Source organism: Moschus berezovskii, chromosome 12, assembly GCF_049115385.1.
Source record: "Moschus berezovskii isolate FMDL1 chromosome 12, NW_MosBer_1.0, whole genome shotgun sequence".
Classification (NCBI taxonomy): domain Eukaryota; kingdom Metazoa; phylum Chordata; class Mammalia; order Artiodactyla; family Moschidae; genus Moschus; species Moschus berezovskii.
Genome location: NC_142471.1, coordinates 96,140,339 through 96,155,737, shown reverse-complemented (window position 1 = coordinate 96,155,737; position 15,399 = coordinate 96,140,339). Strand labels below are relative to the sequence as shown.

At 55.2% G+C, this 15,399-nt stretch overlaps 1 protein-coding gene across 1 annotated transcript in view; it reads left to right on the top strand.

Annotated features, from left to right (window-relative positions):
- Positions 1–15,399, top strand: part of TCERG1L (transcription elongation regulator 1 like) — a 191,681-nt gene that overhangs the window by 119,211 nt on the left and 57,071 nt on the right. The window contains exons 5-6 of the mRNA XM_088842546.1: positions 7,008–7,099; positions 11,184–11,272. Of these exons, the coding sequence (XP_088698672.1) occupies positions 7,008–7,099; positions 11,184–11,272 (181 nt within the window). The remainder of the gene's footprint in view (positions 1–7,007; positions 7,100–11,183; positions 11,273–15,399) is intronic.

The following is a 15,399-nucleotide window of genomic DNA, read 5'->3' as shown; positions in this document are numbered from 1 at the left end:
TTCTTCAAAGGAGTCCAATGCCTCTAAAACTGGCAAATGATTTTGGCCCTCCCCAGTGGTTTATTTTGCAACCTGGAAAACGGCTTCTCTTGTCTGAGTTACTTTGATATAAAATGAGGTGATTGTTTCCACTCTGCTCAAGCATCGCAGAGATTATTTTTAAGACGATGTTACAGGGAGACAGGATTCAAGATTAGAATTCCATTCATTATTCTCCTTGAGACATTTCCCTGAGCGGGTGATGCCCTGTTGGTTCTCAGAGGTGAGAACACTCGTGTGTGGAAGTGGGGCCTTTAGATCGTGGCAAACACAAAAGCTGGGGCCTGTGATGCCGGGATTGCCGCCTGGCACCCCACGTCCTACAGAGGCTTCTCCAGGAGTGGTGGTTACCTCTGTTTCTAAGCACAACCCCCACTGCAGGGACCAGTCCGTCGCTTCCAACCTCTGTAGGCAGAAGCCAGTGTCCATGTGGGGTTTAGTGGTATGGACAGGTTTTGTCAACCATCCCACCAAGGCCTGTTTCTGCAACGACCAGGGAACTCAAGCCATCCTGGTGCCCCTGCAACTTCACGGGCACCCCCAGGAAGTCACTGCCAGGGCCATGCAGTGCAGACCATCTGTAGATCGTGGGTCCCCTCCATCTAAGGGAGGTTCCCCACTGATTGCAAATGGGTCAGAGGAGGCTGGTTCCCAGGGAACAACCCGTCAAAAGTCACTCTTGGTTTTCAGGACAGAAAAGGTGTATCCTTCATTCTCCTCCTTGGGGTTAATCCACTTCCTTTCTCCCCAGCAGGAAACCAAGTTCCCAGTTGGCATCTTCTGTTTCTTGTGATATTCTGCAGACAGTTTCAGATGTCCTGTTGACTTTCAGAATCCCAGAATCTACTGGCATTGCGGGAGACCCGGGTTCCATCCCTGGGTCAGGAAGACTCTCTGGAGGAGGAAATGGCAACCCACTCCAGTATTCTTGCCTGGGGAATCCCATGGACAGAGGAGCCTGGTGGGCTATAGTGCATGGGGTCACAGAGAGTCGGACACGACTGAGCAACTCACACACACACACGCATACACACACGCTTGAGGAAGCAGACCAAGAGAGGACAAAGTGTATTGGATTAAAACGAGATTTAAGTTCAGAATCACCTTTTGAATTAGAAGAGGCTGACTACTTTCATTTATCTTTGGTAAGTTAGATAATTTTGACTTGTCTGCAGTGTTTCTTCATTTTGGAAATTAAAAGAGCAATCTTTAAATGTGTTAAAGAATCCTCGTGCTTTACCCAGTAGAAGCAGCCTTGGCTGAAGTGCCAACTACAGTCACTGTCCCGTCGTGACATCAATCATTCGTCTTCGGTCTGAGGCCTGACACCAGGTTATGACCGACACCTCTGAGTCCTCATGTCTCTGATTCTCTAAGGGAACAGGTGGCTTTGAGGGGACTACTGAGCAACAGGTGACATGCTGGTGACCCCTGAGTTCAGGTGAGGGCACAGGGAGCCCGCCTGGCTCTTCTTTTAGGGAGGCGAGGTTGATTGATTCTTGAGCTGTCTTGCCCACGAGAAGGAACAGACAACCACCCCTGTCCACCTTCCCAGGGCTATTGTGTATCCCCTGCTGTCACCCTCATCAACTCCCACAGCATTTTTTTCTTTTTATTTCATTCTTTTCTAGAAAGGTCTTTTTTTTCCTGATCTTTGGGCCTAGCCATGTGGCATGTAAGATCTTCGGTCCCCAGGCAGGGATCAAACTGGAGTCCCCTGCGTTGGGAGCGCAGAGTCTCAAGCACGGGCCCGCCGGAGAAGGCCCCTGCAGCACGCTGAGGGGTATCTCACTTCTCACCTTCTTCTCCCCACTTGTCCCCAGCGCAGCCAGGGTTGTGCTGGGTTCTCTGCAAGGACTGAATGTGTGTGTCACGCGTATCATGCTGGTTCTCGCACAGTCACCCTTTCTCCTTCCTGGCTTCCACACAACCTGCCCAGGCCTTCTTGTCACTCAGCCCGGCCGGGAGGAAAAGCAAACTGCGGACCGTCTGAGAGTTCTTCAACCCTCAGAGCTGGGCTGGATCAATAGACCAACTGCCCTGAAGATAGGACCACCCTGCCTCCCTCACAGCGTGGAAATGTATCATGGGCACCCCTAAGCTGGTCAGGGTCTTATGACTTGTTGATTTTCCTCCATAAACTAGTTTTCTTTGATACCTGAGGGGGTGTTTGATGGTGACACCATTGGGTTTGTGCAGAGGTCAAAGCACAGGGGGGTGAAGCAGGTCAGAGGGAGCCGGAGTGGCCCTTGGGGAGCCGTTGCATCAGCCCTTCCAGGATGAACGGGGAGACGCAGGCTTTACAGGGGGCTCTGGGCCCCGGCCCAGCCACACAGCGAGGGGGCTTCAGAGTGATGATCAGGACCGTCTTCTTGAAGAAGCCGTCCTGTGACCAGCGCCAGGCATGCAGCCCAAACGCCGGATTTGAAGAACCAGTTTCTTTACAGGGATCAAGTGTTTTCAGTTCTGTTCAGTTCAGTCCCTCAGTTGTGTCCGACTCTGTGTGACCCCATGGACTGCAGCACGCCAGGCCTCCCTGTCCATCACCAACTCCCAGAGTCCACCCAAAGCCATGTTCATTGAGTCAGTGATGCCATCCAACCATCTCATCCTCTGGCTTCCCCTTCTCCTCCTGCCTTCAGTCTTTCCCAGCATCAGGGTCTTTTCAAATGAGTCAGTTCTTCACATCAGGTGGCCAAAGGATTGGAGTTTCAGCTTCAACATCATTCCTTCCAATGAACACCGAGGACTGATCTCCTTTAGGATGGATTGGTTGGATCTCCTTGCAGTCCAAGGGACTCTCAAGAGTCTTCTCCCACACCACAGTTCAAAAGCATCAAGTGTTTTCAATAAATGAAAAAAGAACCATCAGCTTCCTCGCACGTTTTTTACAGCGTGTATCATTGGCCCGAGACGAGAAGCTGCTCCCCACATTTCAGGGGTGCCTGATCGCTTTGTTTTCTGTCTGGAGCCCCCAGCGCCCCTCCCCCGTCATCTGGGAACCCCGTGCTTAGGTGTGAACAGCCGTCTGCTTGTCTGGAGCCCCCAGTGCCCCTCCCCCGTCATCTGGGAACCCCGTGCTTAGGTGGGAACAGCCGTCTGCTTGTCTGGAGCCCCCAGCGCCCCTCCCCCGTCATCTGGGAACCCCGTGCTTAGGTGTGAACAGCCGTCTGCTTGTCTGGAGCCCCCAGCGCCCCTCCCCCGTCATCTGGGAACCCCGTGCTTAGGTGTGAACAGCCGTCTGCTTGTCTGGAGCCCCCAGCGCCCCTCCCCCGTCATCTGGGAACCCCGTGCTTAGGTGTGAACAGCCGTCTGCTTGTCTGGAGCCCCCAGCGCCCCTCCCCCGTCATCTGGGAACCCCGTGCTTAGGTGTGAACAGCCGTCTGCTTGTCTGGAGCCCCCAGCGCCCCTCCCCCGTCATCTGGGAACCCCGTGCTTAGGTGTGAACAGCCGTCTGCTTGTTCCCGTTCATGCCTCAGGCCCCGGCCCAGCCATTAGAAATCGGAGCCCAGGCTTGTGACCAGACTGCTCCACCTCCTTGCAAGTTCAAGCTCTCCTCTTCCTTCCTGGGCCCTTGCTGGGGGGCGTTCAGCTGCTTCCTGCTCTCTGACCTCCTTCACAGAGCAGGGGTCAAGGGCCCCAGGTCCTTCAGGAGGCTCTGGGGAGGTTCTCCAGCGGAGATCTCCAGGGCAAAGCAGGGCGCCGTGTTCCCGGCTCCTTTCCTCAGGAGAGCTGCTCTGGTGGGGTCTCCAGATGCTGCTTTCCACGGCCGCCTCCTCGGGGGTCCCCCTGGCAGAGGCCTGGCGCAGACGTCTGTCCGAGGTCACCCGCACCCAGACGTCACTGCAACCCCCGTCCGCCCACCCTGGGCCCCAGCTCCCCGCTCTATTCCTCAGCCACAGAGTGAGGACCACTGGGCTCCAGGGCTGCCCCCCGGTGGCCTCCTGCAAACCCGCCCCCGCCGCGCACAGAGCCTTTGGCCGGCGGGATCGGGACCTGAGCTGAAGCTGCCGGGGCTCCCTGACTCTCAGCTGCGTTATCTGTCAGCGCCTGCGGGAGGCCTGGGGCCAGGGCATCGCGAATCTGCTGTTGACCCAATGGGACTTTATGGCTCTTTCCACCCGCAGAGGAGCATCTTGTTGCTGGGAGCTCCAGGGGTAGAACTCTGGGGTCTGCAGTCCCGAAGGGGCCCCACGTGGAGGAGAGGAGCAAGCAGCCACGGAAGGCAGTATGGGCCGGGCGGCTGTGCCGTGGGCATCGATGAAGCCTACGTTAACTCGGGCACGTGGTCCCACACGCAGCATAACACGTGGGAGACACAGCCGTGGGAGTCTGTTCTCTGGGCCACTCTCGTCTCTTCCTCTGATTTTTCAAGCAGAGCTTCAGTGTCACCCAGTTAGTGACCACCGTCCTACATCACCCCCCTCTATCGGCTCCTCTGTCTTTTGTGGGGGGCGAGATCTGTTTCGCAGACACAGAAGTGGGTGGGTCAGGACTATCCAATCTGGAGCCAGCCTCCTGGCCCCACTCAGCCCTTCGTGTCTCGACAAGAAGCGGGCTTTGGCAGAGGGGCTCATTCTCACAGGTTCTGGAAGCTGCCAGGTAGCTCCGCTCATCACATGAAGGATGATGAAGTAAAGCCCCGCTGCCCTCCAGGGAGGAGCATGGTGTGGAATGTGGTCTGTTGACTCAGATTGGGTTTATGGTTCAGGGAAGAGAGGGGAGCTCCTTCCCCCAGTCCGGGGGTGAAATGGCCCTGTAGGTGGTGTCTCCAGGCCGAAGCAGGCCTCTGGGTGGTGGCCCCGGCGGCCTGGGAGGCGAGTGGTTGGCACTGGCCACCCTTGTGCGAATGGAGAGTGTGGTCTAGGCTCCACACACACTTGGTGTGGCGATGCGAGGGCAGCAGGAGGCCCACGAAGTGAGGTCCGAGGTCCTCACTTGGTCTGTTTGCCCCCAGCCTGAGCTCAGGGCTCCCAAGCAGCCAGGACCAGCTGACTGGCCCTGGGTCAGAGCCTGCAGGCCCGACCGCCCTTTAGAACGACATCATGGACAAGGGGCCTGGCTGTGCCCAGGGGCAACTCTGTCCATCCAGCCCTGCCTGTGACAGAAGGAGGCCAGGCCTCGAGGGTAGCTCCCGCCTGCTTTGGCCTTGTCCAGACGAAGCTCCTCTGTGCGGACTGGAAGTTTGGTCCTGGTCCAGAGCTGACCTGAAGGCCCCAAGGCAGCTCTGAGGTCAGCTGTTAGTGCCCGCAGGGAGGTGCTTCCTTACCCAGGGCTCTGGAGAGGCTGCCCTGGAGCCTGGACCCAGCTCTGCAGCCATTAGGAGACCAATATCTATGCCCACTGTGGTCACCACGGCCGGGCTCCATGCGGGCATGCTCACACATGCACACACACACATATACACTCATGCACACACACACATATACACACACATATATATACACACATGCGTGCACACATGCACACACACATATACACACATGCACACACACATATATACACACATGCACACACACATGCACACACATATATGCACACATGCACATACATATATACACACATGCGTGCACACATGCACACACATATATACACACATGCACACACACACATGCACACACATATATGCACACATGCACACACATATATATACACACGTGTGCACACATGCACACGCATATATATACACACATGCACACACACATGCACACACATATATGCACACATGCACACACATATATATACACACATGCGTGCACACATACACACACATATATACACACATGCACACACACATGCACACACATATATGCACACATGCACACACACATATATACACACATGCACACACATATATGCACACATGCACACACATATATGCACACATGCACACATATATACACACATATATGCACACATGCGCACACATATATATACACACATGCACACACACATGCACACACATATATGCACACATGCACACACATATACACTCATGCACACACACATATACACACATGCACACACATATATATACACACATATACACACACATGCACACACACATATACACACACATGCACACACATATATGCACACATGCACACACATGCCCTCACACACACACATGCACACTCACGTGCACACATTGATCCCCTGTGTCCTTCCTTCCTCCATCCTACTGGGCAGGAACCACCCTGGGACCCCCAGACGTGTTGCACAAACGGAGCTCCAGGTCACGCAACCCTTTCTGGACCCTTCCAGGGTCCCCTCGGTGGATGTATCTCTTTGTGAGGCTGGTTTGTGGTTGGGTGGCTTGGAGTTTCCACTCATCCTTGGTCCTAACCGCGTGGTTAACCTTGCCGCCCGTCACTGCCTACAGACGTCTAAGGCTGCACAACGTCTTAGAATAAGATGAAGCCTGTTTTCAGATCCAGCCTCAGGCTTTTGGCACTTTCCACTTCCTCCGTCAGACAGTTCCTGTCTGCACAGTCGAAGCACTGAAAAGGCTGCCTGTGGAGCCAGAGCCTGTGTTAGTGACCGACGAACAATGGCGACCAGGGTGTGAGCAGCGTGGACCCCATTCCTGCTTGGGATCGGGGACCAGGGTGGCCCATCACAGCCGCTGATAGAGCCTGTTGGCTCTGCTGCCCACACTGGCCCCTGGTCCTTGTCAGAGAAGCCTGGGTCCTGTCCATTGTGGCCCACATGGCCTGGTCCAGCGTGCGTGGCCAACCGCTCCATGGCCAGTGCTGTGCAGGCTCAGATGGGGTTGCCAGACTGGACGCAGAGCCCTGGTGGAGGCTCAGTCAGCACAGCGTGGTTAGAGAGCCTGGATGGCACAGCCTCCTGCGGGACGCACTGTATGCGCCACCACTTAGAATTCCCAAGGCTGCTGTTTGTCCCTTTTCGGTTTTACAAACTGAGGTGACAAATGGATGCTAACGATGGCTGTTTTGGTCCCACAGATAAAAGCAGAGAGTGCAGCCGGGCGCCCTGCCCTCCAGCCCTGCTGCTGCATGCAGAGAAAAAGAGCCCGGCGGGGGATGGAGAGGACAAGGTTGGTGGCTGCGAGACGCGAAACCCCCGGCTGGGGGTCCTGGGGGCCCGCACACCCTTCCCCCCATTTCCCACCTGACTCTCAGCAGTGGCACTTTGCAGTTCCCTCTGTGGTGCCAGGCCGCTGCCAGCTGGACCGCTGCAGAACCCAGTAGAAGGGAGGGGCGTCCGGGAGCTAAGCAGGAGCAGCCTGGCCCTCCCGTCTGCATCCAGTCCGGAGCTCGCTGGCAGGCTCTGCTCAGAGGGGCTTGGGTGGTGACTCTGGATTCTCACGTGTACTGTCCCCCGTCTCAGAAGGCGTGTACACACACGCGGCCAGTCTGTGCAGCTGGACACCCCTTGGGCGAAGCTGTGATCTGCACTTGGTTTCACTGTTACAGGAAAACCAATGCACGCCTGTGTGTTCTGAACACAGAATCTCAGGTGCTTCCTGATAAAGTGACATTTTATAGATTGACCGAGAATGTGTTGAGTGCATTTCCTTTCCCACGAATCACCAAGAAATCAACTTTTACTGCTGCCTTTGAAAGTCACAAATGGCACATAACATGCTCTGATCGTCAAATACCCTGCTGGCCTCTGGTCTGACCATCTGATACCCTGGCGGCCCCTGGTCTGATCCGTCAGACACCCTGGCGGCCCCTGGTCTGATCCATCAGACACCCTGGCGGCCCCTGGTCTGATCCATCAGACACCCTGGCGGCCCCTGGTCTGATCCATCAGACACCCTGGTGGCCCCTGGTCGGCCCCAGGATCGTGTGAACATTCTCCATCCCTGTGCTGTTTCTGCCTTGTCTCTGCCTCGGCCTGTTAGGTGCCCCCGTTCCTGTGGCCGTCCTGCCCGTTCCCTGTCAGCGACATCCCTGGGCACCCTCACCTGTGGTCCCCACCATCCCCTCCATCATTAGTGCTGGGGCTAGATGCTGTAAATGAATCACGAGCAACAGGGCAAATGAATCTCTTGCTTCCCGGTGAAGGATTTCTCTCTATGAGGTGAACACTCGTGCCAGAATTACACATTTATTAAGCAGATCGTCTTTCTTCTGCTTTAACTACTTTCTTTATCTCTGCGCTCTGTGCGTCTAATTCACTTTTATTACTTCAGTGCGGAGGGGAATTTTATGCCATGATTAGCCATTTTTATCACCAACAGGAAATCATAGCCAGCGTGCTGCACCAGAAGACGACCTTGGTAATTAGCGGTGGAGAATCCCAGCATCGCCGAACTTAAGTCTTAGTATCCATCACAAATCATGTCCCACCGTATTTCCCTGAAAAAAATTATCAGGGGGATCTACTACTCAGAGGCCCCTCATTGGATTTCATTGTTCAATTAGCTTCATAATGAAAATCTCCCCTCGTTTTCCTAATTGGATTAGTAATATAAAGTCTGGTCTTAACATACCCTTATATTTTTAACACAACTGTTTCTGAATACACCGTGTTATGTTCATTATTTATCCTGAACTTATTTTCTCATAGGAAACTAAGACTAATTAATTAACTAAGACACTCCAATACTTTGGCCACCTCATGCGACGAGTTGACTCACTGGAAAAGACTCTGATGCTGGGAGGGATTGGGGACGGGAGGAGAAGGGGACGACAGAGAATGAGATGGCTGGATGGCATCACCGACTCTGTGGACATGAGTTTGAGTGAACTCCGGGAGTTGGTGATGGACAGGGAGGCCTGGCATGCTGTGATTCATGGGGTCGCGGAGAGTCGGACACGACTGAGCGACTGAACTGAACTGAAGACTAAACTAATTTTTACTACCCCAAAATTCTAAAAAAAAGTTGTTCGTGAACTTGTGAATTAGGAATAATCATATAAATTCCAAACCGTTTATTCCATGGGATTGCCTGTCACAGTGAATGAAGGGCATCAGGCAGACCCCAGTAAGATGTCAGGATGGTCAAGTGTGAAAGAGCCCACCCCTCAAGTCCTGGATCTTCCTTGTCTCATGTTTAATGAGTGCGATTCCCAGTGGCCACTCTGGACCTGGTCCGCTGACCTTTGCATCCCAGGCCTCCCTGCTCGTCCTCTGGCTGGCCCTGCTGACACTGGCCATTCACTCCTGGTGATGCGGGCCCTGCTAGGGCGTGAGCAGGAGGAGGTCTCCCTTCATTGCCTGTGATTTTACTGTAGTTTCAAGTGACTTCTTTGGGGTTTATTGCACCCGCATAGCTGGACCCTGGTGATCTTTTAACTTCATAATTGAATCTTACATTTCAGTGCCGTCATAACCCAGCACTCTCCTCACTAACAACTGTTCGAAAGGAAGCTGGGATGTGCGAATGAGCTGTGGTCCCACTGTGGCCCTCGGGGGCCCTGGACAAGCATCTGGGCTTTCGATGCAATGGCCCTGTCCCTGCGCAGCCGCCCACCAGCGGTGCCCCACAGGGCGCGGCGCCTTGGCATCCCGGGAGTTTGGTCATTCCGACAACCGGCTAACCAGGTCCTTACCTACACTACCTCATAAAGTGCTGACACTGATGGTGGTAGAAAAAGATTCTCAGCTTTCAGAATGACATTTACTTTTTCTCAATGAATCTAGAGCTTTAATTGCCCAGTGGACATGGGTTTGGGTGGACTCCGGGAGTTGCTGATGGACAGGGAGGCCTGGCGTGCTGCGGTTCATGGGGTCGCAGAGAGTCGGACACGACTGAGCGACTGAACTGAACTGAACTGAACTGAACGTCCTCAGCTCGGAACCTGGTTGCTGTTTGGAACAATCCACTAGGACCTTGTAATCTTACCGATTTTCCGAGAGAAAGAAAACATGGTCCTTTTATATTATCCTAAACTTGAGATTGAAATAATGAAAACAGCTGGTAGAAGGAAAGAGATGTGTCCTTGCCACTAGAATTTATTGTGTCCACTGTGGTTTCATTTTTCTCTTAGAGCTGCTCAAAATTTGAGATAGCACTGACTTCTTAAAAGAATTTTCTCATGGTAATTTTTCAGTTCCACCTTTAGAAGTTTGGTTCTGTTTCCTTTTGTTTAAGGGCTTCCCTGGTGGCTCTGATGGTAAAGAATCTGCCTGCAGTCGGGAGACCTGGGTTCAATCTGTGGGTAGGGTAGATCCCCTGGAGAAGGGAATGACACCCGCTCCAGTATTCTTGCCTGGAGAATCCCATGGACAGAGGAGCCTGGCAAGCTACAGTTCATGGGGTCACAAAGAGCTGGACACAACTGAGCGACTAACACTTTCACGTTTCACTTTCTCTTTGTTTAACAAAATCCGATGTCTCTTGTATATCCGTGCAGCTAAAGAAGTCAGTCTGAATCTGGGATTCACGTTTATGTTGTTGTTATAATTGCCTGTGTTTTCTAATCTCAGAAAAACTTTTATTTCTGTCCAGATTCTATCCATAATAAGCAATGGTCAGGTGTCTTAGCTGTAGTGTGTGTTTTTTTTTAACTTTAGGAAACAAATCTTCATTCCTTCTGGGGGATGTCATGTTCAGACATTCTTTTCTACGTGAAGACAGGGACCCCAGTGTATCGCAGTCAGATGCACCCTGTGAAATAGGCCGTGAACTCTGCCCCCAGGTGGATACTCCAGAAGTGGGGGGTGTTCTTGCAGTGACAGGACACTGCACGGACACGGGCTTGTCACTTCCCCTGCCTGCCAGGGCCGAGCCGGGCCATCCCAGCCTTCCGGGGCCCTCGCTGCTCGGAGGGTTTCCGCCACTGGAGACTGGGCTCGGCGGCCCTGTGAGCCTGTTTCCAGAGGCGAGTCCAGGGGGGTTTCTCCCCCAGACGCCGGGCCGTTCAGAAGCGATCTCTCGGCGGCTCTGCCTGTGTCTGTCTCTGCAGAAGCAGGCAGCCAAGCCAATTTGAGATAATTAGAGGGAGGCCTTACTCTAGGTCGCTCAACACGTCAGCAGTGCCATGAATTCTAAAGTCTCACGTGACCCCCAGGCCCGCGCGCTGGCTCTGCTGAGCCGGTCATTACCTAATAGCCGCTGTGGGCAGGTCTGTCTGCAGGAGACTAGTTAGTCTTTACTTGGTTGCCTCTAATTGAAAAGGAGTGTTTCAATTTGTTTTAAAGTACTTTCCTGCTCTCTCTATTCACAGGAGCCTCCGGCGATCCTGGTGACCAGCGAGGACAGCACCCCCAAAGGCTCGAAACCCGTGGCCTCCACCCCGGTGCCGGGATCCCCCTGGTAAGACACCCCGAGCCTGGGAGCTGGGGAGACAGCCCTGTCTGACCCAGCGCTTGTTGTCTCCACCGAAGAGAAACGCATGCCCTGTGGGTAATGCTGTTTTACACAAAGCAATTTGCAGCTCCTGGAGGGTAGAGTTCCACACCGTTGTCACCATCTGCCAAAAGAAAAATAGCATTTAAGTGATAAGCTATCCTGCTCCAATATATTTGCAAATATGCATTAAAGTATGAAGGCCGTTGCGTATTGATCTGAGCAAGGCCGTGTCTGGAGAGACAGCGGCATGCCTTGCACTTCAGAGGCCTTTCCGAGGACTCCAGGAAAAGCGTAACCGAGGAGCTGTTAATTAAAGACGTGCCTGCTCTCTGCAGCTGCCCTGTGAGGATTCCTGTTCTCTGCGCCTCCGCACTCAAAGCGCCTTCCGCGAGGGAGCCGCCGACTCTGGTTTTCAAAAATGTCCTTTTATAATGGAGTAATTTAGAAGCAGGGAAAAAAAGGTTATTATAGTAAAATTAGTTTTAAAGCCTGCAGATTAGACTGCAGGACATGGTTGGGAGGAACAGCTGGTTTAGAGAATAGGAAAAGAGCCACTTAACGTGCCGTCGAAGTAGCAGCGCAGCTGACTGCGGGCCCCGGCGTGGCGTCTGCCCTGCGTGATGTCCTGAGTGGATCCCAGCATCCACCTGCTCACCACGGGAGGCCCTGCTCTTAACTGGGCAGACGGGGCCCCTCTTCTCTGCTCAGTGGCTGGGTCACAGGCGCCCGAGGGCCTCCCATCCTTCAGCACTAGTGCTCAGTGAGATGGGGACGCCTCGCAGGCCCAGGGCCCCCGATGGTGACACCTAACGATGCAGTGTTTCCAGCGCTGAGAGTGTCCTGCCATTCAAGTCGGGTCTGATGCCAGCTCCTGGGTTAGCGCAGACCCCACGGGCCAAGGGCTGAGTCCCAGCCCCCTGTCTCTGCACATCTCCCCGGCTGATTGCAAGTCCCGGGCTCCCACAACCTCCCATCAGGTTTGAAAATTTGCTAGAATGACTCACAGGATGTAGGAGAGTGACTCACTTGTGATGACATCTGTATTATACAGGGCACAGCCCAGGGACAGCCGGATGGCAGAGAGGCGAGGGCAGGCTGTGGGGCCGGGGTCTCCGGGTCCCACGCCCTCCTGGGGCTGCCACCCCCCACCCAGGATGTCAGAGAGGTCAGCACACTGCAGCCCTCTGAACCCAAAGGAAGCTTTCTGAATGCTTTATTACTAGGCCTGTCCTCCCCGGCTCCTGGAGGCTGGGGGTGGGGCCAGAAGACCAACCCTCTGATCAGGCGGTCGGTCTTTCTGGGACCAGCCCCCACCCTCCGTGGTCACACATGGAGGCGCATCAGTCACCATGTCGTCATCCTGAACTCGCGTGAGGTCAGGGGGCTCCTTATGAGTAAAAACGACGCCCCAGTCGCTCAGCTAATTCAAAGGGTTTTAGGAGCTTGGTGCCAGGAACTGAATGGGGGATAAAACAGATTTAAACTATTGTTTTTTTGTGATGCCAGAGACGCTGTCTGGGGTCTTCTGGAACCAAACTCTCTCGCGTGTGTTTCTAAGGCAAGCACACTTGACTGCAGATCATATGAGGGGTTGCAGTAATTCAGCGAGGTGTGTGACCCTGTCACACTGCGAACTCGATGCTGCCCCGGGAGTTGTAATTGAGTAGGAGACCTGACCTTGAGCCCTAGAGACTTCTAACTGTGGAGGCTGCAGTTTCAACTTCTCGGTGACACTGTGTTTGAGGGCAGAGTGCTCATGGGATCCTGGGGTCGCGGCATCCTCGGGGGCCACTCCCCCAGCCCGCAGGTCTTCGGTTTGGATGAATCACAGATAAGCTTTCAAGCCCAAGTGGCGGCCATGCAGGGCGCTGTCCTCCCTTGGGAAAGGGGGCGTCAGGGCTGCAGGAGGCACCGTGCCTGGAGCTTTCCAAGGAGGCGTTGGGCCTGCCGGCTGAGCCCAGGTGGCTTTCTCATCTCTGCTCACCTCTCTCCGAGCCTCCCTGACTCAGTGCCACCTGAGCGAGACTGTCTGGGCTCCCTGAGCATTCCGGGGTGAAGGGTACCGGCGTTCAAACACCCCCACGCCTGGGAGGTTACGTCTGAGTGCGCCCTGAAAAGTGCCAGAGGGACCAGGATCTTGCAGTGGGTGGGGAGCCGGGGGCGCGGACACAGCGCCAGCCTTGGCTTCTGTGGCCTCCCAGCTTCTCAACTGGGAGCGGCTACGTGTGGCGTTTGGTCTGACGTGTGCTTAACCTTAGTGTCACACCCACGGAAACAGGGACAACACACCCTGGGATGACAGCAGTCTGCCTCCAGGAAGGGCTCCTCTGGCCTGGGGGCCGCACCTGCTGTACCCAGTGAGCTCAAATCACCTACCACCTGCCTGTCCACAGGCTGGGCCAGTCGTCAGCCCAAGCCCCAGGGCACCCAGGTTCTTGGGAAGCAAAGAGGTCCTCCAGGGGTGGGGGCGGCTGGTTTCTCCACACGCGTCCCCGCCGGCCACTCCCCCACAGGCCAGGACGCCTGAGGTCCCCACGCGTGTGAGGGCTAGCCCAGACGGAGAACGTGTGGGCGCCTGCTGCCGTTAGCTCTTGGAGAAGCAGGAACCCGCGGCGGGGTGGCCTCCTGCTTATGAGGCAGGGAGATGGGGGCAGGGGACCGGGTCTGTGAGACGTGAGCCCAGGGACCCCGCAGGCCCCTGGGTGCCGTCGGAAGCTGGGGTGACCCGAGGTGTGGGCAAGGCTGCCAAGGAGCTGGGAGGCATGCACCCCGTGAGTGTCCACTCGTCACGGCCGCGTGCTAAGCACCTCTCGCATCTCAGATCTGCCTGTTCGCCCCTGGACAGGCAGCCTCTCCGCGGAGGCCCCCAGTGGCCCACTCCTGCAGGGACCCCCGCTCTGGCCCTCATTAGGCCAGGCAGGGGAGCCGGTGCTCGGGGGCCCCTGCGGTCAGAAGCCCCTGCCGTGATGAAGCTGGACTGTGACGGAGGTGACAGCAGAGAACGTGGCGCCATGACTGTCCGAGAAGGCAAGTGCCCCTGGACGCCCCGGCCCGTGGTCCAGGTGGAGTTGCCCAGAAGGTGTTTGCTTCACTTCCTGCCCATGGGAGGCTGGCTCTCACATCAGAGGTCGCCGGGAACCCTAGGAGCTCCGTGCAGAATGAGGCTATAACCAGATTCACATTTCTGAGCATAAACCACCATGTCCCAGGAGGAAGAGGGGAGAGCTGTTTCCACCCTCTTTTCCTCTTCATGTCTGCGCGCCCCACAGTGACTCACCCGACCTGCCCCGTGGGGCCGGGGCTGCTCAGTCCTCCCAGGTCAGCCCCTTCCTGGGGACAAAGGTGGGCAGAGAGCACAGGACACAGCGGGCAGAGACCTCAGCCCTGCGGCTGTGACCCAGGGCACACAGGTCCACCCTGCGGGTGGGACTGTGCTCCTGGGACAGCGCACACGGGACAGGCGCCCGGAGGAGAGAGGGACCCGGGTGTGTCTTCCCGTGTGCAGGAGGCAGGGCGGAGGCACGGAGACCCCCCCGCTGCGCTGAGCTGGACACTTGGAGAGAGAAGCGGAAGTGCCTTCCCTCTTGCGGAGCCGTGAACGCTGGGGTGTGCTATGTCAAGGCGGTGGGGGATCATTTTGTATGGCAAGCCAGCAGTCCCCGTTTCCATTTGCTAAAACGGGTCTTCGTGCTCCAGGGCTGCTAAGTGTGGATGTTTTGTACCAGACTTAACGAAGTCTGGCACGCTAATTGTACCCTCTGGGACTTGGGGACAGCTAAAGAGGAGAGGGAACATGGCAGCCATCCAGAAATTATACACTGTGATTAAGCCAGAGGAATGTATACGTGTTGCTTAAAATGTGCACAAACGGTACATGGAATTAATTCTGCATCGTACAGCTGGCTCGGTCCGGTGGAGACCAGGCGTGACCAGCGGGCAGATTTCTCCTGGGGGATCACGTTTGTTTACCTGCTGCCAGGCGTCCCTGTGGCACAGAAAGTGGGCTCTTTGTATTCTGGGTGTGAGCGTGTGCGTGTTAATTGTTGTCGCTCCTCTGTCTCCGGGGTAACAATCCTCCATTAAGTCTCTAA